Source organism: Phalacrocorax aristotelis, chromosome 6 (assembly GCF_949628215.1).
Source record: "Phalacrocorax aristotelis chromosome 6, bGulAri2.1, whole genome shotgun sequence".
Classification (NCBI taxonomy): Eukaryota; Metazoa; Chordata; class Aves; order Suliformes; family Phalacrocoracidae; genus Phalacrocorax; species Phalacrocorax aristotelis.
Window position 1 is genome coordinate 17,139,523 of NC_134281.1, and position 23,076 is coordinate 17,162,598.

At 42.4% G+C, this 23,076-nt stretch overlaps 1 protein-coding gene across 3 annotated transcripts in view; it reads right to left on the bottom strand.

Moving 5' to 3' along the window:
* USP4 (ubiquitin specific peptidase 4) overlaps positions 1-23,076 on the bottom strand; it is a 49,124-nt gene that overhangs the window by 14,330 nt on the left and 11,718 nt on the right. For 2 of the 3 annotated variants that reach the window (XR_012661057.1, XM_075096197.1), the window contains exons 7-13: positions 14,026-14,169; positions 13,258-13,375; positions 11,308-11,481; positions 9,318-9,476; positions 6,226-6,450; positions 3,408-3,491; positions 2,559-2,653 (exon numbers count right to left, since the gene is read on the bottom strand). Coding sequence is in view for 2 of the 3 variants with exons in the window: in XM_075096197.1 (XP_074952298.1) it covers positions 2,559-2,653; positions 3,408-3,491; positions 6,226-6,450; positions 9,318-9,476; positions 11,308-11,481; positions 13,258-13,375; positions 14,026-14,169 (999 nt within the window). In the remaining variant the exon portion in view is untranslated. The remainder of the gene's footprint in view (positions 1-2,558; positions 2,654-3,407; positions 3,492-6,225; positions 6,451-9,317; positions 9,477-11,307; positions 11,482-13,257; positions 13,376-14,025; positions 14,170-23,076) is intronic. The other variant, XM_075096198.1, reaches the window with a different exon arrangement.

Consider the following 23,076-nt stretch of genomic DNA (forward strand, 5'->3'; position numbering starts at 1 on the left):
GGAAAATGTACAAGGGCCAGTGCGACAGCTACAGGTGCCGGGGTGGGGTTCTGTGCAGGAGTCCTCTCCAGCAGGTATAAAATCATTCTTTCTGCAAAAAGCAGAAGGCAGAGATGCACCTCTATGGCTACAAGTACATTCCCCAGTAGAAAACAAGTTTTTAAGCCAGCAGGACAAAAATATTCACATTACTTTGGAAGTTATGCACTTTTTTAGCAATTATGTACCAAGTCCAAACAGACAATATTACCCCTCCAAAAGCAACTCAGATAATTCTCACAGTCTTAAACATTAAGATTTAGAAAGCCTGAAAACTTATACATGACAGTTTCAACTTACTGAAGAGTTTTAAATCACAGAGATCTCAAGAACTCCTCAGATCACGGGCTAAATGCAAAGAAAAACGAAAAACACTTCCTGCAAGGAAAAACTAAAGAAAATCGTGATTTCTTAAAAGCATACTAGAAACACATAACACATGGAGTAAAAAAAACAAAACAAAACACAACAAAAAAAAGCCTTCAGCATATCGTTAATGTCATCATTTTGCAAGAGCCCAGTGAACCAAAAGCCTAGCACAGCTAGTCTTAAATCCAACCAATTTCTCTCAGTGACAGTTTTCAAAGTTTACGCCAGTGCCCTTTGTACCTGTCTTAACACAAAACTGATGTACTGTTAATCCCTCCTATCTCACTAGCTTCAGTAAATACAAGACCTTAGCAGACAGAAACAGAGTGGAATTTAAGAACCTTCACACTATTACCATTTCTTGAATGATTTAATTAAATCTTAGAACACCTAAGAGCAGACTTTTTATAACATAAACAGATTGTCCATGATAGAAGTAATTATGCATTTCCGTTTAAATAAAAAGTTTTGCTCTGTATGAACAACTGTTCCTCTGTTGTGTTTTTGAGACAAGACTTAATTTCCATAGAAGAATGGCTGGTTTTCAGCTGTAGGTTAGAATATTACTTTACATATCTTTTTTCTGGCAGCATCACCCATTAAAGGGAGTTCCTATGAGCAACTTTCTCCTAATTCTTGCCCTCGTGCCTGGCTGCTTGCTCTTGCCCCACAGTGCTGAAAACATCTTAAGAGAATTTACATGGAGAAACAGGAGTAGCAAAACTTCCTCCTGCTACCTGTCCTCTTCCTTGGAGGGTTATTTTTAACCCAGGTCAGTTCACTCACTGTGAGTAAGACTCACAGCATCATCTCATTTACAGTTGCACCTGCGCATAAAAGAAAGTGTGACTGCCAAGGAAAAAACACGTGGAGCTGCAGTTCAGCTAATGCTTCCTCCCCAGCCCAGAGCAGAGCTAATTCACACGCAGTTCTTTTCCGTGGAGGGATATGCAACATGTTATTTCTGAAGGCAAGTGGGGTATTTTTGTAATTACTGTTGTAATATCACACTACTTGTTTTTTGAACGTTTTACTAGTTTTGGAGACAGATTCACTTACAATCTAATCCTTTACAATACCCTCAGAAAACAGATTTCACAGAAGCCAAATGTCCTTCCCAGGCATCCTAACTGGCCACACCTTTAGCTGCAACTGAAGAAAACAACAGGACAAGAACTTTCAGAAAAACTCAGACATTACATCTCAGCAATGAGGTCACGACAGACAACACGACAGAATAGCACCAAACAGTATGTCACAGCATCCCACTCAGTGGGATGTTCATACTGCACCAGAGTATGTTAGTGCAGGACTTCACACTGGCACAACAATTTTATGGAAGCAACATCCTTACACTGGAACATTCTCACATGAGGAAGACTCGACTTGTGATGAAGGGCTGCATTTGACTTCACAAGCCCCAGGTTCAGTTGCAAGCCTCAAAGTCCATTTTGCACTTCATGCACAATATTTTTCATTTGCCAGCTGCAATAAAGGAACACTACTTTTGCTCTCCTCACCAGATTTCACAGATGAGTGGAGACATCTCATCCACCACACATACATAAAACATCAAGTACAACCAAATCTTCAGCTTCACTGAAGACCCTTACAACCATAGTTAAGACACAAATAGTGTAAGCACCAGTCAAGAGTCTATCAAGAACCTCCAGTCATGGTTAGCTGGGTGCTATAACAGCTATGTTGGGTGTTAGGAGAGGCAGTGTGCAACAGCTTAGACTTCATGCTATCCTAATAACAGCTCCAAGGCTTTTGGATGATTTGGAGCATAAGAACAGTATGCTTGAACCTGCCTAAAAATGCCAGTGAAAGTGTAATTGTAATCCAGACATAGATTATCATATCTGAAACAGGCTTATAGAAAGTTCTAAACTGCAGAACACAGACCAAACAAAAAGTTCATTATTACTTCCTTTGTGTTAGGAAAACACCTACTAAACCCTGCACATGCTAATCTACTGCTAGGAGAAGCGCTGCATTACTGCTAAATCATGCAAAAGGTCGACAGGAAGGCTTAAGGTTTTTTTGGGGGGGTGTGGGGGGATTAAAAATTCGGGTTTTATATCCTGAAACCAAAGCAAATGTTTTGTGGTATTCTTCACATCATGGCATCTTCCCACTTTACTCACACAAAGATGTCGTCTTTTGGCATGATATGATTTAAACCTTCATCCATTTGGAAGATTTTGTGGAACTGATGATTATACACTTCTGTCACCACCATCTAGAACAGCAAGTGATATTTGCAAAGAGATTATAATAAAAGCTTACATTAATTTAGGCAAACTAACTTTATATTCAAGTAACAGTTTACTCCTATTCTTTATCAGAATTTTCAGCAGTTTTCTATAACAGCACCCAGCAGCTAATCAGCTGCATTTGTTAAGATGGATCAGGAAAACAAAGCAAGTAACAGACTGATTTTACAGAGGTACTAAGGAGATGCAATTCCAACAGCTGTAGGTCAGCCTGGTGGAAACAGCAGCACAGATCCCAGCATCAAAGTGGCAACAGGCTAGGACTTCAGGCATGGATCACTCACATCTATAATTAACTGAAATAAATTGAAGTGCTACACTGGCATCCTGAAAATACCCCACCAACTACAAAACCATTCCCTCTGGAAAAGCTCACCTGATCCCTTTGTTATTAAAAGGATGCCCAAGAAGAGGTGGACCCAAAACAAGACATTGAACATCTCTCAGCACTAAGAAACTACACTATCAGAAATGCTGGGGGTGGGGGCTAGCTTTCTGCCCCTGCTCTTAAACCTCTCTACTGCAACAGAAGTATTAGAATGAAGACAGATTGTTCCATGCATCTTTTTATTTTACAGTCAAAGAACAGCATTCAAACTTGTTAGGCATTTGTCTCAATTCCATTAAGTTCAGCTTATCACCCATCTAAAAGCTAAGCCACCAAAATGCTTGAAGAACAACAAACATTTCTCAAAATTACTGTGCTGCATTTATCCTTACGTTTTCTGCACGAACACCAGAGAGTTTGAAGAGCGATTCACACAGATCCAAGATGGCCCCCATCATCGGCACCACAACCCGGTACTAGAAACAAAGATACATCATGCTTACACCAGGCAAAATAAATGCATGCAAGGCAGAGAGCAAGAAAATAGAAAGAAAACCTTTAATTTATAGGAGTTCTGCTGAAGGTCATAGCCACACATTTCAAAGTCGTCTGGATCTCAGCTCTACCTTACAAAGCAGGTATTTTGAGGGAATGAGACAGCCTTAAACAGTTAGCCTTTTGCTTTGATCAGGCTCAGGAGTAGCAAAACCCACCAAAAAAAAAAGTCACCAGACACAGCAGCTTGCTCAGAACATAAAATTGGTGTTTCTTTATGTGATTAAAAACATCCTAGAGCCATTCCCCCCAGTGCCTCTGGAGGTCAAGTCAGAAGTCTTGACAGAGAGGAAGGCAAATGCATGTGTGGACTGCATATGAGGACGGACCCTCCTGAGCAGGTCAGACCACTTAAATCTTCATTTGATGGGCAATGTCATTGATACAGGCTGTAGTTTACTTTTTTAAGAGTTCTGTTCTGGACATGCCCTCAGACTGAAACAAATCCCCAGAGCTCACCCAGAATAGGACACACCATGTATTATATGGCACTGGGGCTGGCTGGGAGGGAGTTACTTTCCTTATATCACCCTGTACGTATGGTGCCATGTTTTGGATTTGTGGCTAAAACAGTGTTGATATCACATTGATGTTTTTGTAGTTGCTGAGCAGGGCTTGTGCAGCATAAAGGTTTTCTCTCTGTCCCCACTATGCCCCATCAGCATGTAGGCTGGAGGTGGGCAAGAAGTTGGGAAGGGGACACAGCCCAGGACAGCTGTTATGAACTCCCAAAAGGGCTACTCCATACTATATTATGTAATGCTCAGCAATAAAAAATGTGGTAGAGAAAGACAGGGTGTTTTTGGCTTCCAAGGTTATTGCTCAGACACTGGCTGGGCATATTCTGCTTGTGGGAAGTGGCAAGTGATTTCCTTTGCATCATTTGTGTCATTGTCCCCACCTCCGCACTCTTCCTTCACCTATTAAACCATCTTTATCTCAACCCACACGTTCTCTTGCTTTTGTTCTTTCTAGTCTCTCCTCATTCCTGCAGGGAAGAGGGCTGGGGTCAGTGAGCAAGACGCTGTGGGGGTGCTTGGCTGCTGGCCTGGGTCAATGCATCACTTCTTGTAGCTTAATGTATGAGGGGCACAGTCAAGAAACCTTTCATATTTCTAAGAAGAAATACGTTGTAAGTCAGTGGGAATGATCTAACACAGATGCTAAACATATGATAATCCATTGGTTCCACTTCCAGTGCTCTGAACACTTCCCTGAAGACAGACCTGTGAGCTTTTAACACAGCTAAGTGACCTTCTGCAACCAGGAATGTGCATGGATGCAAGAATACTGGTGCACTAGAACACAAACATTTACAGTTTGGTTTAACCTAGCATCCTTCCTCCATCAAGGAATCAGTACTGTATGTTTTAGAAAAGGATTCAAAGGCACTAAGTTATAGATAGGCACACACTCAAGAGAATTATGTGGAACATACTTGCATTGACTAAAAGGAGTTATGTATCAATATTCACCATGATCTTCTCAGTTATACTATCCACCTGCATATTCCACCATGGCCATCAGAGGCTTTCAATGCACTTTCTCTTAGCACAACCCACATGGCAGAGACACAATTCCTCCTTGTGTCGCACACCAGAGGGGAGTAGTGGTGTATATCTCTGGCTTCCCAACTGGGAGGTCACAAAACGCAAAGAATTGCTCACAGGGAGACCGAAGGTGGGATGTAGAACATGCAAGTGGCCACCTCATCTAAAAGAGCTCCAGGTAGCGGAAGTTCTGTTAATCTTTATTCCTTAAAGTAGAATAATTTATCCTTTCAGTCTCTGTGCTATTGGTAATCATGCTTGTTTTCTCAATGAATCCCTTCTCTGTTCTTGCCCTTTATAAAGTCTTGGTGACAAGTGTAGCTGTCCTTGATTTCACAGTTGTACAAAAAGCAGAATGAAAATTTATTGTCAATTCAGCATAAATCCTTCTCCACTGTACCTACCACACCCCTCAAACTAACAGCATACATGCAAAGCACAAGTTTTATCATCTGCAGTTATCATCCACAGCACACGCAAATATTGCCATTCAGTGCCTCCAAAACTGCATCAGGGCATCTAATCACTCTGCCTGGGCCTCCCAGACCTTGTGCTTCTCTTGACGTGCGTGGCAAGCACAAGATTACTTTAGGTATGTGTGTGCCCACCCACAGGCCCATTTGAAAATAAAGGGGGAGGGGGGAGGTTAAAAAATCAGACTATCTTAGAATCGAGTAGGCTTTAAAAGCAATCAAATAATTTTTCAGTTTTGCAAAAATTGTTTTTCATTTCTGTTTGAAATTCAGAGGCCTTACCCATTTAGATAAATTTCACCTTTGCGTTTTCCAAGGTAACACAAGGTAAACATGACAATGCAAACACTTTACTGCTTTCAGGGAGCAGTACATCACACAGATAATCTTATCACAGGAACAGGTAAGCCACTTCCAGCTGACCAATGACCCTAGTCTCACAAACCAAGATTTTACAAAGCCACTTGATTTCATGTGTTCAGTTCCCAGCTTTTACATTTAAAAAAACCCACCCTACTTCACTCAAAGGTGGAAATCAGCATCCTTTATATCACTTGAAAATTCTCAACTTTAAAACCTAAGAGAAAGACTCAGATGACTTAAAAGAAATCTGTGTCTTTAACATGCCTCACCTGAACAGGTCTACGCCGTGGGTCTGCATACACCAGGGTAACTTCCATGAGACGATCTCTCCTCAAGGGCAGTGGAAGCGTTAAGTAACAGAAGGGATCAAAGGTCACAGAAACTTTGGAGCATTTGGGACAAACAAGGGTAGATTTGAAAAGACCATGAAAAATATCCACAATGATAGAATCATTCCTCAGCCTATGATTCTCCCAGGCCTCTTTTGCCACCTCCTATAAAAAGAAAAAAATATTAAAAGTTATTTCTCACCAACACTTCCATAGCATGGCAAGCGTAGGGATCACAGAAATCTCAGAAAATTGATACTGATGGGTAAATTTCACAGAAAGGCGGGGGGGTCTACCAGTGTGTCCAGCCTAACACACTGGGATTTCTTCTCAGGTAAACTAAGGCCTTGCATCAAGTCAAACGTAATACATCTACTTTAGCCAAGTGACTTGGTCAGGTATTCCCTGGTACACACAATGCCAGAAGCATGAATGGAGCCGAGGGAACAGTAACAGGGTTACAGGCTACATTCCACTCTCCTCCATGAGGAATTGACCTTGCTGCACCCTGCTTTTGAAAGATAACTGCAGTTACAGCTTCTCCAAAAAAGAGGTTGAGGTTTTTTTTGTTCATGGAAAATGATGATCCATGCCTCAGAAAAAGTATAAAAGGAGACAAATTACAATCTGTTGAAGACTTTCACAGGACAACTTATAAACACCTTACGTAAGGGCATCCGGTAACTGGCATTTGTCTATTCAATGCAACCAGAGGCTATTCTTCGCATGAGACAGTTTATAGTAAAATACTGCATATTTCTTATATATATATATCTAAAGTAAAATAAGTGCCATATATACACACACACTGCAACGCTACTGTGACTAACCAGGATGCTGAGATGGGAACAAAGTCATTAGCTCCAACAACCATGTAAGAGATTTTTATAATACTGAACTAAATTAGATTTGGGATCATATATATGAATATGATTTATGCAACAGCAACGCTGCTCACAAGGCCTAGAGGATTGTTCTCAGCCTTCTCCCCTGTAAAGACCCGCCCGAGGCTGGCCTAAAACCCAGTCAAGCTAATCAGTGCAGACAGTTTCAACAAAAGATAATTGATCAACTGGAAACAGGTGTATATTAAAATACAAAGAAACTAATGTCTTAGAATTGTTTAAATTTAGTTGAGCCTATAATAGTACACCTTGAAGTTTTTCTCAATATTGTATAGGATGGGATTAGCAGAAAGGAGTGATTGTGAAGATAGCGACCCAGGGACAAGACGAACCTGAAACTGAAACAGGAATTGGAACCAGAGAAGAGGAATTCAGCTGAGTCCAGGAATATTATAGACTTTAATAATTGATGAGTTTCAAGAACTAGAATGCCAGATGAAAGTTTGCAAAGATGTCGGACTTCAAGTAATAGATGAAGTAATGGGACATAAATGGTATATAAGCTGTATGATTTTTTTGGATGATTGCCACTCACTGAGATGATGGCCCAGCTCTGAGTTGTGAATAAAGCAAACTTAGCGATACCCACGTCTGGTCTATTTATCCTTTAACAAACCACAGCGATATGGATGCAAGGCAGAAACGTGTGCATCTCCTACATCAGGGAAAGGGAAGTACATAAAAGGATGCTGGGCATCCTTTGCACCCCACAATTAACAGCAATTCTTGGAGAGGAAAAAAAAAAGATTAAATACACTACTTCTTGTGGTGTTGTCATATACACTGTATTCTGCAAGAAAAGGTAAAAGACATGAAGTTATTGCCAGTTAAGACGAAAAACAAAAATAATTATTGTATCTATCTTTTAGAGGCTCCTAAAACATTTTTCTGCCCAACATATTTACTCTGGGATCTGCATTTGCCAGCATGTGGCAGCTGTTTGTACTATGACAAGTAGTAAAAGCCTGATCAGGCTTTTACATGAGTTCATTTAGGGAAAGATGTTTCACTATTACATGTCTCATTTTAATGTGAGCATGGTGTTCGCTAGCTTCAGGGGAACAAAGTGTTTGCAAGGTCCTTACGTATCAGTGTTGACTAGAGAAACAGAGGACAGAGAAAACGCAGGAAGAAAAATGAACAAAAGAGGCTTTTCTGGCCTCTGTCAGCAAAATGGCGTAAGAGAATTAGTTTTCTCTCTTCAAGTAGAGTGAATAACTGGAGCCCCAAGGGTGTTTAAATTCAAATTTAAATTAAATAAAAAGTAAAGCTGCTTTAATCAGTGTACCAATTTCCATAGTACCAGAAAGGAGGAAAATCAAGTCAATCCTCTTAAGGAGATGCAGGTAGTTCACCAAACACCGAGAATTCATCAAGATCCGTGGTTGTACCAAGTCACTTAAACCCTGGTTCTCTCCTTGTCTTGGCCAGTGCTTTCAAGCACCCTATTCAGCCTGGTTTAAAATTTGGTGCATGGATTACATTTGTCTAGATGCCATGAGGGAATACACATGAGAAGTCTGGTCTAAAAGCTCATTTCATTTGACACTGCTGACTACTAGAAGGACACCAGAAATGGCTGCTTACAACCCCATGCCCAGTGCATGCGTTCAGACCCTTATTTGAGTGGCGCCCCTGGCACCTCCATGTGAGAATGCTCCCAGTCCCACCCAAGTCCACATGTAAGTACAATGGCCTGCAAAATCAGCACTCTCCTCAAACTGATGGTAGACAGAGCAGCAGCTACTAGCAAGAGGAAGATGGGCCTGAGTAACCAGGAGGAAAGGTTATGGCAGTAACTACAGCCTACTTTTAGGTAGCTGTTATATCACAAGATCAACTTCCTTCCTTTCCACTGCAGAACCACATCAGTATTTGGCAATAAGCACATCTTCCTGCACACCAGTACAAGAACAAGCATTCTGCTGTAAGGCAGAGCAACAGCTATGTGCCACAAGGCCCAGTGAGCTGGGCCATAAAGCATGACAGGGTTCTCCCTACCCAGGTACACTGCTTTGTAAGGAGGATGTTTGTGCAACCTGTGAGCAAGGAGGCCAGGAAGTGTCACAAAACCCAGACCCCCTCAGAAGCACCACCTGCCGTATCCTCAAGTAAAGGGCACCGTACCGAATCAGGTCTGCCATTGGCATCCTTGAGCTCCAAGTAGGGCTTCTTCTTCACTCTGTTCAAATCCTCATGCAAGCCATCTAGAAGAAAAGCCAAGAGCTCCTGGGAATCTTGCTGCTGGTATCCTGAAAACTGGGGAGCAAATCGGCCAACCTGTGTCTGAAACACAAAGGCAACGTTCAGAAAGGGTGAGCATTACCTACATGTAAAGGACAGGAATAAAAACGCTCACACTGGCTTTTGCAGAGATCAACTCCATGCTACCATATGTTAGCAGCAGACCACAGTGGACTGGATGCTAACACAGCAAGAGTACCAGAATAATTTTCCCAAGTATTTTCATTTTTTTCCCCCTAGTGTTGAGAGGTAAGAATACATTTAGTGCTGTGACACTAGAAATCTAAGTTATCAATATTAATGTAGGAACCTGCAAATTACCAGTACACAAAACTTATCTGCCCAATACAATTTGCAGTTTAATTTCTCTTTCAGAAACCTACAGTTCCCACATGGCAGACTTGCTATAAGGTAGCATCTTGAAGCAGGTGGACTGCAAGACTGAAAATGCTTGCAGAAGATACTTTTAAACCAATTTTTTTAGTTCGTAAGTAAGACTGAAATCCTCACCACAGTAATCTCTAGCTATTCTAAAAATGTGACACAAAGCTAAGAAACATAATGGCCTGAGTTAGTGAAAGGCAGAAACAGTACACCTAAATCCAGCCTCTTATTTCGTAAGTGTTATCTTGTAACACTGCCATTTAGAGCTCCTGCTTCTAAAACAACAACAGGAAGGGGTTGCACAAGAAAACCAACAATTAGCTGAAGGAGTGGTCAGTCCTAGTGACCATCACTAGTTTTCTCATAAACACAAAGAGTCCAACAGACTTGCAGAATTATGCTTAGTACATTTTAACCACTCAGGGTGACAACTGCAAGGGAGCCTAAACTGAAGGGCTGTTCATATTATAAAGACAGTTAACACTGTCACTAAATCAGCAACAATTGTTAGAAAAATCACAAGTAATACTGTACTAGGAAATAAAGACTAATTCCTATTCCAGTCTTAAACAAGAACAGTCTACATTAAGACATTTTAATTGATGTCCACTCCAGATTCACATATTCTGAACAGAAGTTTACAGAACAGCTTTAATAGTGGTGAGTGATGTGCTGGCAACTCCAAGCAACAGAAATTAAACATCTTGTTGTTTCACAACTACCCATGACCCTACAGAGGACAGATTTCTGTAGTCCAGGTCTCGAAAGCATATACTCTCAACTCCAAGACCATACCATGCAAAACCTGAACAGCAAAATGATGTACATTTACATTAACATCAGGTCACTGTTATTTCATGCATTTGGGATGTTATTCTTCCTCAGAGTTCTGAGATTGCACTACAAAAGTAAACTCTTAATTACCTTGTTCTGCACTGGAGCATCTTTGCATTAGATTTAAAACAAAAGACATAGTTACAATTTTTCTAGGGGTTTACAGACAACTGCTACATGGCAGTATTTCAGCTGAAAGCAGCTCTTTACACTGAAGCACTGGGAACATTAAAACAATAAATAATGTTATAGACAAGGGGATGCATTTTGCTCTCCACTTTAAAATTTAATTTTTTAAATTTATAACTTGCACACCTTTTCTCACTGACTAAGGTTCAGAGCTGCTAATTCATATTACTTTGCCTAGGTTTGTACCAAACATCATTTTGATGCATCTGTAAACAGCTCTCACACTGGAAAGTCATTTACTAAGTAAGGCATTTAACATTAAAGAGCAGGAACCAATTCCAGGGTATGTCACTACTCACTGGCAAGTTCCTCCATGCACCCTGCAAAGCACTTACATAAAATGTGAAACCGCACTGAAACAATTCTGTCATTACTGCTTTCATAACACCAAAATATGTGGACAGCACATTGGCTTTCACTGTTTCTTCTGTCAAAGAGCTATGCTACAAGAACATGGAGTACTTACTTTAAACATACGTGGGGCCACGTGAGACTGTCTCCCAGACCAAATCTGTTTAATGAGGTCTGCATAGGCTTCTGCAATTTCTCCTCTCATCCCCAGTGGATTGCTCTGATTTATTTCAGCTTCATATTTATCTTCCAGGAAATAGTCAGTCAGAGGAGGGGTATTGCTCAGACACTGAAAAAGCATTAAGAAAATTAATTTACCTCACAAGGACAATAAACTTGCATGACAATGAAATAACAAACGCAGCTTTCACATCAGAACATATATTAAGCTCTTAAAACTGATGAGACTGAATCTGAGTACATATTATGGGGAAAAAACAAATCTAATGGGAGGGTGGGATACTATAACCACTGCAGCTCAAGAGCATGTTTGAAATAAACAAGAAACACCACCAAATAAGCATTCAAAAGACTAGCAGCTCATGTGGTTTCTCTTTGCAGATGCCACACTGACTTCTCTCCTATACAATGTACTTGCCCACAAGTATGTCTCCCCTCCAGAGCAGTTTCCACTGGTTTATCTAGCTTAAGGCATAAGACTCACTAGTCCACAGCTCCTTGGTTGTCCTTCAGAAATGTCTTTAAAACTGAACTATCGAGCCTTGGGGCAGATCTCTGGATGATATTCTTACATTGCTTATTAACCATAGACAACATTGAAACAATCTGCCAAAGAAATACCAATAGATGTATCTTAACTACCCAAGGATGTTCAAGATACTGAAAAGTTGTGAGGGAGGAGGTGCTATAGAAGACGGCAGCTAAAGTGCCATTCTGTATTTCCTCCTTAAAAAAAACTCTCAGAGGAGGAGGTATAATTGCTAATTGTATCTATGAGGTGGTACCTGACATACAGTAACGGCTTCAATATAAAGTTCAAATACCAAATAAATCTCAAGGCTAGTGTTTTAAAAACAACTCTCCCAGGCAAAACATCACTAATCACTGCAGTGCACAGCAGAACACAAAAACCAACACCAATCTTTAACAGACACAGCAAATACAAGAGCATGGTGCAGGTTGGACAAACTAATATTGAGACTAGAGTCTATGCTGTGACCAGCAACTGTTATTATGCCAAACCCTTTGTGCCCTGCTTTGGGCACCAAAAAGGACTGTTGTGGTTCAGCCCCAGTCAGCAACTAAACACCACGCAGCCACTCACTCACTCCCCCCACCCCTGTGGGATGGGGGAGAGAATCAGAAGAGCAAAAGCAAGAAAGCTTGTGGGTTGAGATAAGAACAGTTTAATAATTAAAATAAAATAGTAGTGATGATGATGATGATGATAATAATAATAATTATTATTATTATTATTACTACTACTACTACGATGATGAAGTAATAAAAAAAGGAAAAAGAGGGAAAAGGGGGAAAAACCACAAGCAATACAACCGCTCACCACCCACTGACCGACAATGCCAGTCCCCAAGCTGCAATTGCTGCCTGCCTCCCCTGGCCAGCTTCTCACAGTCAACATACTGGGCATGACATTATATGATAAGGAACATCCCTTTGTCCAGTTTGAATCCACTCTCTTGGCTGTGCCCCCTCCCCTCCTGGCTTCTTGTGCACCTGGCAGAGCATAAGAAGCTAGAAAAGTCCTTGACTAGTGTAAGCACTACCCAGCAACAACTAAACCATCTGTGTGTTATCAACATTATTTTCATACTAAGTCCAAAGCACAGCACTATACCAGCTACAGTGAAGAAAATTAACTCTATACCAGCTAAAACCACAACAGATGCTACACATATGCCAAACTAAATACAAACTGTTTTTTTCGATTTGGTTGGGGTTGGTTGGTTGGTTTGTTTTCATTCCAGGTGCAGTCTCCTCACTGAATCACATTAAAACATGCTTTTCTTTCCACAGATTTTAAAAGAGCAGTCTTGCAGAGACTATGGATTATTTAATTCTGAAGAGGGCTTATCCCATTTCTTACCTGTAATGCAGAATTCATGAAGCAGGTATTTCCAAGGTTACTAAGTCCACAGAGTCCAGGTTGTGACAGGGGAGCACTCTCCCTGCAGTTGTAAGAGTTACAGACAAATCCAGAACCTCTGGAACGAAGACAACACAGTGAACTCCACAATGAGTTTATTGATTCTCAATACTGTTTAAGAGTCACATCAAATACAAGTCAAAAGACTGTTTATGAAATTGCTTAACCAGCCTACATGTTTCTGCTGCTTCAGAGTGGCTAATACTGAATACAAGGAATATGAAGTATGTGCTAACTTTGGAAACGTTAATCGTTATACAGTCTATTATTAATTTATGGCTCATAACACAATTTCCTCTGTCTACAAGTACACAGCACACTATCCCAATGCAACAAGAGTCTATGTAAGTCTATATGATATATTGTAAGAGCTAATAAGAAAATTATGATCTCTACCTGGAAAGGCTTCTACCACACTGGCAGATGAAGAAAAGAGTATAATCCCTTCCTTCATACCCCCAATCCCCTCAAAATCAGGCAATGCCCTAGTAGTTAGTAAGCTCTCAACATGCGCTACTTTTGCAAGTGAGCAAGGAACAACAGAACATAGTGGTTTCAAAAGCAAAGTTTCAAAACCAAACAGGTACACAAGAGCAGCGCAACTCCTCACAGGGCACCACCACACTCCTTTTCTATACAGGCAAGGATGCATAGGAGTATTCATTCACATGAAGGATGAAGAAACAAAAAGAACATTCCCGCTCTTACCCCCTGCCCAGGTGGGAGCTGTTCAGTCCATAGGAGTTACTGCTATCCCCATTAGTAATGACAGAAGTGGCAGACACTGAGGAATAAGAACTTGCTGATGATTTTGAAGAGGTAGTAAAGTTTCTGCTAGTTGCAGTGCTTGATCTGGGAGAAAGGAAAAAGAAGTAGAAACAGTGCTACTACTTTTTTCACCCCCAGCCCCACCTCCCGCAAAACTCCAAGGACTTGCCACATTACAGTTAGTTCCCACACACAGAATTTACTGTCTTGATCTGTGCAATCACACTTCCAAACACTTGTCTGGAACAGAAACCTCAGACAGAAGTATCAGAAGCAGGAGTACCAATTCTTGCTTAAAGCAAAATCTAGGTCCCAAACTGAAATAGGTAGGCAATTTGGATGGCATGAATGACAAGGAAGCAAGCTTTGAGTAAACCACCTTGAAACAAGCAAGAAAAAAAATCCGAATCTTAAAGCCACAAAACACTTGCCCCATATCAAGTGACAGTCAGTCCTTCCCTACTTGAAACCCAAATCATCCATTCAAACAGAATGTTAATTAGTAAGAAAATAACGAGGGTGGGCACAAAGTTTGTTACTGAGACTAGTTTATACAATTACATTGCTTAGAGGCAAGGCTCACTCCTATGTAGATGCAGTGCGCATGGCAGTCCCCAGCATTTTGAGACTGGAGATATTGAAATGTACGAAAAGAGTTCATAAGCCTCAAGTCTATCCAGTTGTGAATCCCAGGCTATTCCACACTACTATTCTCCTGATCCAGGAAAAAACAGCAGAACGCAATGTTACAAAAGGCCGACAAGGCACTAAAATTCAACCATGTTTTGTCAAAGAGCTTTGGCTCCATAAAGAAAGCAAAACCACAAGATTTTATTACACGAATAAGCTTAAAGAAACTATTTTGATACCAGTTAATTTCTCTGTAGCCAGAGCTAACTGGGAAAAGGTCTGTTCTCTCCATCTTTGCCTGAATAAACAAGCAAAACTGAATGCAAAAAGGTGCAAGACACCAACAGCCACACAACAGTGGCTTATACACCAAAAGCACAGCAGAGTGCCAGCAGAGGACAGTGCTCTCAAGCTTTAGCTTGTTTTTGTATCACTTTTATCATGGCCCTGATTCTGAAATGATACAAACTAAGAATGCATATTGATAGCTCAGATGCTACCAAGAAAATAGCCTTAGCAAACCTCTGGGGAGCAAAAACTAGAAGACAAAGAACAAGCCATAATGGCCAAGACGAGGCAGAACAGCTGGACAGCCAGTTTGAAAATATAATAGTAAAATAAATAAAGAAGAAAACAAGTTAGGACAGGAGCTTCCAGATGAAAATGCAAACCCCAAACACACTCTAAACCTGAAGCATGCTAAAAAAACCACTACAAGAACACCAGCCAGTGCAAACAAAAAGTATACTGGAAAATATACTACCAAGAACGAGCAGATATACCAAAATAACTAAGACAACCATTTCTGGGACAATACACAACCTTCTGGTCATTACATGTTGGAGGTGGAACTTCTGAAGACTGCCTGGACACAAAGATAAGATCAATGAGAGAACAAGAGGGTCTAGACTAAAACAACAATTACCAGACTTACGTTCCACATGTGGGAGTTTCAAGGGTCAAGAATAAAATAATTAAGCTAACAGTAGCCTGTAAAACCATTAAGAACACATTTTAAAAAGTTTGAAGTGAATTATCTAGAAGCAAAAAAGGGCAATCCAGAAAATGCTAGACTTGAAATGTAGCACCTCTGCTTGACATGTTTGACCCTCGTGAAAGAACAGAATAAGACGCTCAGAAAATCATACGGAGAAAATCTAACAGGGAGAAAAGGAGGACGACCATTTAAGGGATTTAAAGATTCCCAATAGAAGCACAAAGGCAGTGCATAATCAAGAGTCAAGATGGGAACCGAGAAGTTCCAAGAAGTACTTCAATAGCATCCTATGCACACAAAAAAAAGCTAAGAACTATGGAAGAAGAAAAGAGGATCAAAAAGCAAAGACCAGAGACAAGTCACAGAGTGGGGAAAGCTTTACCTACAAAGTCATCAAGGATCTTAAGTGAATTCCTGTTAGAAAATTGGGAATGATCAATTAAGAAGTAAAACAAAATAGAGGCCAACAGCTTTCCAAGTGGAAAAAAAACCACCAGAAATCAAATGCACTTGGGAAGATAAAAATTCTAGGCACTCTTACATTTTACAAGATATTCATCTATATGTAATAACTGAAGAAAGATTGAGGATTTACTAAGAACAGCTGCTCCCCCTCATTTTGCAAGACAGTCACAAACAATGCTTTTCTCTGAAGGCTTCCCATTTTAAGCCCAGGAAGCCATTAATGACCCCACAATACTGTAGGCTCTCAAGAAGACTGCCTCATTTACACACAGAGGTGACAACAGAAGTCCTGGATGCTAAGCATTTATCCCCAACGTCCCAAAAAGGGTTTCTGTGGAAAAAGCAGACTTTGACGAGTCAAAGCCACCTGCCCTCTCCACTGCCGTCTCTCACAGTATGTGACTTTGATCCCTTGGAAATCGAGGCGCCAACACCTTGCTCTGAAGTAAGAGATAAACATTGTATCTTCTTTGAAGTTCATGACTTAGAACCTTCCAAAATGTTCTGGGCTACTCAGTGGGTTACCACTGAAGCTACTCTCAGTTTGCTCTTAGCAGGCACAACAGTCACTGGACTGGAAGGTGCCAAGCTCCTGCAGCTTCCCTTTGATCACCACTGCAGTTTTTGGCAGGGATAAACACATTCAGTTATATTTTATCAACAAAGTTTATACAGGAGTAAACTATAGCACAGACTTTATCTAACCATGCAACAGTTCAGGGATTTGAAAAAATAACTTCACAGGTTTGAGGATGAGACTGTGTAAGTACAACTGCTGAATCAGTCCTGCTTAAGCACAATTCGAGTCTCTCAAAGTAACTCCTGTCTGAGCTAAACCACCTCTTCTAGAGGAATCTACCATTATGGTTTCACAGTGGCAGGCAACAGCCAATCCAGCAGACAACAGATAAACTGTTCCAATGATCAATAACCCTTACAGTCAGAAGAAACTTGCCTTTCATTTAAGTATCTGGCTTCATCGTGTGGACATTGGCTTGTGCTCATCTCCATCTGCTGCCTTTAGAGTTACTTCTTCAACTTCCATTTCTCATACCCCACAGAAGTTTTTAAGTGTTAAAATCAACTTTTAGATTTCTCACTGATATGATACTTTAACTTCTAAGTCTTCTAGCACAAAAATTATTTGCTAGTTCTTCAACAAATTACTTGGCTCCTTACAAAACTTCTCATTAGTCTACTTCCCAAACTTATTGACAACCTCACAGGTCATGATCATTGCACTTGCAGTTTTATCAGGGTGTCTGTTATCAAAAAAGTCTTCTGATGCACACTCAGCATTTCCCTTCTGAACCACTGAGGTTATTTGTTTGGTCTTGCCTTGAGGCTGCTACAGGAGCTTACATTCAGGAGACCGAGCTAGGACTGGAATCACATTTCCAGAGAGTCCAGCACGTATTTTGGGCTCATGTTCTTCATCCCCACATACAAAACCTCATGCATCACGATACTGATGCACATTGTCCCCAATCTGCCAATTAAAGACAGACATCCCACATCTTGCCACACAACATTTTAAAAATCCACACAAATGGCAAATGAGGAAAAATCTAGAGACTAGCAGCATAAAGAGGACAAAGTTAGATTAATCTAGTACAGAAACTGTGAGGCCATATGGTTGATAAGAAGAAAAACTGCCAAGTTGAACAGCTTGAAAAAAATATTGTAAAAAGCTTTCAAGTGGTTGGAAGACAGAGATAGGAAAAGTATTTCAATTCAGCTGAGGCTACCTTCAGAGCATAGGTAGAATTAGTCCTCTTTCTTTAAGCTACTAATATAGATTTTAAAAAAATTTGAAATATTGTGACAAAAAGTTTTTGTCAAAGCAGGAAAAGCTAGAACTTATATTTAATTGTCAAAGCAGAGGCCATAATGGATTTTTTATTTAGAAAGTTCTTACATGCAAAAGCCTCCTTATCTTATGTACTCAATGCTACTCTGAAAGCATGGCATCTGCTGCAAACTCAAGCACTTGAAAATCATGTAATAAAGATCTGCCCACAAAATATTTAGCCCAGTTGCTGAAGGGGTCCTCTAAAATCATCAGCACACAAGGAACTGGGGGAAGGAAATCAGTTTTAAATATGAAAGGGCATTTAATTATGGTATTATGGACCTACAATACAAATAACCACCAAGGTCTTAAAATTGTACAGTAGTTTCTGGCATGTAGTATCACTGAACGTTGTATCAGGTGGAACAGATGTCTGAATCAGGACAGAGTAGTTGAGAAAAGCCATGTATCACAAGACAGGTGAACTAAGCAACAACTCCTCAACATTTTTACTGAGAAGACTCCCGGGGGGGAGGTCCACCGAGTATACATGGCCATCAGTAAACAGAAGAGCAGGAAGGGGAAACAGCAAGAAAATTCTAGCAGCAACCAAAGAAGCAAAAGACATTCTTCTGCTGCATATTGCAAAGGGAGGCAGACAGCTACCAGGCACATGCTAAATATAACTCCACTCCTATTTTCAAATGCCATACCTGACGGAAAAGGTGCTAATTTTATGGATCTGACACAATTGTGCTCTGTTCATTTATGGTAAGAAAATGAGATGCTAGGTCTGAGCTGGAACTCTGCTAGCTCAGGATTTTAGTTTGGGAGTCTTGTAAGTAACAATTACAAAGGACTAAGTTCCACAGAGTCATCAATATTATGTCCCTTCAGAAACAAAGTATGCCTCCAATTCTTAAATTCCTAGAATAAGTATAATCCATTCCCTCTTCTGAAACCTTATCTAGTAGTAAAGCTACTAAAGTTTCAAACTACAAGAAAGTATTTTGCTCCTTAGGCAGCAGCAAACTAACAAGCAGCAGTGGCCAGGCATACTCTGAATATACCACACAAGGACCACTGTGGAGTTTAAGAGAATTCATTTTTTTCTCATAAAACATCAGCCAGCTTGACCATAGAATCATTAAGGTTGGAAACGACCTCTAGGATCTTCAAGTCCAACCATCAACACAACACTACAATGACTCCTAAACCATCCCCTGAAGTGCCATGTCTACACATCTTTTAAATACCTTCAGGGATAGCGACTCCACCACCTCTCTGGGCAGCCTGTTCCAATGCCTGACCACTCTTTCAAGTAAAGAAATTTTTTCCCAATATCCAATCTAAACCTCCCCTGATGCAGCTTAAAGCTGTTCCCTCTCATTCTATCGCTAGTAACTTGGGAGAAGAGACCAACACCCACCTCACTACAACCTCCTTTCAGGGAGCTGTAGAAAGCAATAAGGTCTCCCCTCAGCCTCCTCTTCTCCAGGCTAAACAACCCCAGCTCTCTAAACCTCTCCTCATAAGACTTGCTCTTCACACCCTTCACTGGCTTCGTTGCCCTTCTTTGGACACGCTCCAGCAACTCAATGTCCTTCTTGTAGTGAGGGGCCCGAACCTGAACACAGTACTCGAGCTGCAGCCTCACCAGTGCCAAGTACAGGGGCGCATAATCACTTCCCTGCTCCTGCCTGAGCACACTATTCCTGATACAAGCCAGGGTGCCATTGGCCTTCTTGGCCGCCTGAGCACACTGCTGGCGCATGTGCAGCCGGCCGTCAACCAACACCCCCAGATCCTTTTCCTCCAGGCAGCTCTCCAGCCACTCCTCCCCAGGCCTGTAGCATCTCACGGGGTTGTTGTGACACAAGTGCAGGACCCAGCACTTAGGTTCAACAAGACTAATAGCATTGGCTCCGGCCCAACAATCCAGCCTGTCCAGGTCCTTCTGTAGGGCCTTCCTGCCCTCCAGCAGATCGACACTTCCACCTAGCTTGTTGTCATCTGCAAACTTACGAGCGTGCACTCGATCCCCTCTTCCAGATCATTGATAAAGATATTAAACAAGACTGGCCCCAACACTGAGCCCTGGGGAACACCACTCGTGACTGGCTGCCAACTGGATTTGACTCCATTCACCACCACTCCCTGGGCTCGGCCGTCCAGCCGGTTTTTAACCCAGTGGAGAGCAGCACACCTGTCCAAGCCGTGAGCAGCCAGCTTCTCCAGGAGAATGCTGTGGGAGACAGTGTCAGAGACCTTACTGAAGTCCACATAGACAACATCCACAGCCTTTCCCTCATCCACTAGGCAGGTCTCCTGGTTACAGAAGGAGATCAGGTTGGTCAGGCAGGATCTGCCTTTCATGCTGGCTGGGCCTGATCCCCTGGTTGTCCTGCACTTGCCTAGCGAGCTCACTCAAGATGCATCACTCCGTAATATTCCCTGAGGTCAGGCTGACAGGCCTGTAGTTCCCCGGATCCTCCTTCTGGCCCTTCTTGTAGAGGGGCGTCACATTCACTAGTTTCTAGTCATCTGGGACCTCCCCAGTTGACCAGGACTGCTGATAAATGATGGAGAGTGGCTTGGCAAGCTCCTCTGCCAGCTCCCCCAGTACTCTCAGGTGGATCCCATCTGGCCCCATAGACTTGTGAGTGTCCTGGCGGCGCAGCAGGTCATAAAGTCCTTCCTCCTGGATTATGGGGGATTTGTTCTGCTCCCTGTCCCTGCCTTCCAGCTCAGGGGGCTGAATACCCTGGGGATAACTGGTCTGACGGTTAAAGGCTGATGCAAAGAAGGCATTTAGTACCTCAGCCTTTTCCTCAGCCTTGGTGGCAATGTTCCCCTCCGTGTGCAATAGAGGATGGATATTCTCTTTGGTTCTGTTTTTCCTGTTAATGGATTTGTAAAAAGATTTTTTTGTTATCCCTTACAGCAATAGTCAGATTAAGTTCTAGCTGGGCTTTTGCTTCTCTAATTTTCTCTCTGCATGACCTAACGACATCTCTGGACCCTTCTTGAATTGCCTGGCCCTTCTTCGAAAAGTAGTAGACTCTCCTTTTTTTTCCCTGAGCACCAGCAAAAGCTCTCTGTTCAGCCAGGTCGGTCACCTTCCCTGCCAGTTCATCTTGTGGCACCTGGGGACAGCCTGCTCCTGCACCTTCAAGAATTCCTTCCTGAAGAAAGCCCAGCCTTCCTGGACCCCTTTGCCCTTCAGGACTTCTTCCCAAGGGACTCTCCCAACCAGTGCCCTGAATAGGCCAAAGTCTGCCCTCCGGAAGTCCATGGTAGTGGTTCTGCTGACCCCCCTTCTTAATTCACCAAGAATTGAGAACTCAATCATATAATGGTCCCTAAGCCCAAGACAGCCTCTGACCACCACGTCTTCCATCAGACCTTTTCTGTTTGTGAAAATCAGGTCAAGCAAGGCACCTCCCCTGGTAGGCTCACTTACCAGCTGCGTCAGGGAGTTATCTTCCACACATTCCAGGAACCTCCTAGACTGTTTCCTCTCTGCTGTGTTATATTTCCAGCAGACATCTGCTAAACTGAAGTCCCCCACTAGAACAAGGGCAACCAATTGCAATATTTCTGCCAGCTGCTTGCAGAACACTTCATCTACCTCTTCATCCTGGTTGGGTGGTCTATAACAGACCCCCAGCAGGGTATCTGCCTTGTTGGCCTTCCCCCTCATCCTTACCCATAAGCACTTGACCTTATCATCACAATCACTAAGCTCTATGCAATCAAAGCACTCCTTAACATATAGGGCCACCCCACAACCTCTTTCCTTGCCTACCACTTCTGAAGAGCTTATAGCCATCCACTCCAGCACTCTAGTTGTAAGAGTCATCCCACCATGTCTTTGTGATGGTGACTAAGTCATAGCTATCCCGCTGCACAATGGCTTCCAGCTTTTCCTGTTTGCTGCCCATGCTGCGTGCACTGGTGTAGATGCAAATGAGCTGGGCTATCGGTTTCACCCCCAACCCTGTCACACTACACCTAGGCTCCTCTCTAGTGGGTCTGGCTACACCCCCTTCCCCTTTCAAACCTAGTTTAAAGCCCTCTCGATGAGCCCTGCCAACTCATGTTAGTGAATCCCTTTCCCCCTTTGAGACAGGTGAACTCCATCTGCCACCAGCAGGCCCAGTACCATGTAAACTTCCCAATGATCAAAAAAACCAAAATTCGACCAATGGCACCAGCCTCTGAGCCATGTGTTAATCAGATGAGTTTTCCTGTTCCTTTCAGTATTTGTCTTCCCTGCCACTGACAGGACTGAGGAAAACACTACCTGTGCTCCCAATCCTTCGACCAGTCGCCCCAGTGCCCTAAAGTCCCTTTTGCTTGCTCTTAGGCTTCTCTCCACAACCTCATCACTGCCCACCTGCACAATCAACAGCAGGCAGTAATCAGAGGGCGATACCAGATCAGGGAGTTTCCTAGTAACATCTCTGACTCGAGCCCCGGGGAGTCAGCAGACTTCCCTGTAAGATGGGTCTGGTCGGCATATTGGGCCATCTGTCCCCCTCAGAAGGGAACTGCCTACAACAATTACCCTCCTTTTCTTCTTAACAGAGACGGTCATAATGCATGGGGCTGACCGACTCTCCCTAGGCAACCCCCTGGATGGACCTCTGCCTACATCCTCATTTGGCTGGTCCTTGAGTTCCAGAGCCCCCTACCTGTTGTGTAAGGGCAGCTGGGAAGGTGAAGGAGGCCAGGAGAGGATTCGCCTGCCGCCCCGAGCAGGAACCTGTTTCCATTTCCATCCATCTCTTAGGCTCCCTCCTTCTGCTAGGTGGCAAGAGGGCAGGGGATTCTCTGCTTCTTGTGGAGCTTGTTTTTGAGTCTCCATCCGCTGTCTTGGCCCCAGGGATGATAGGGTGCAGCTCCACCAATCTATCTCCCTCTCACACTCCCTGACACTCCTTAACCTTTCCACTTCCTCCTTCAGCTCTGCCACTAGGCAGAGCAGATCATCCACCTGGTCACACCGCAAGCAGCTGTTGTCTCTGCTGCCCTCCGGTACAAGTGCCAGAGATGGAGACCTGGACAGCTGCATGCTTATGTGGGGGCTCAATCTGAGTCGCCA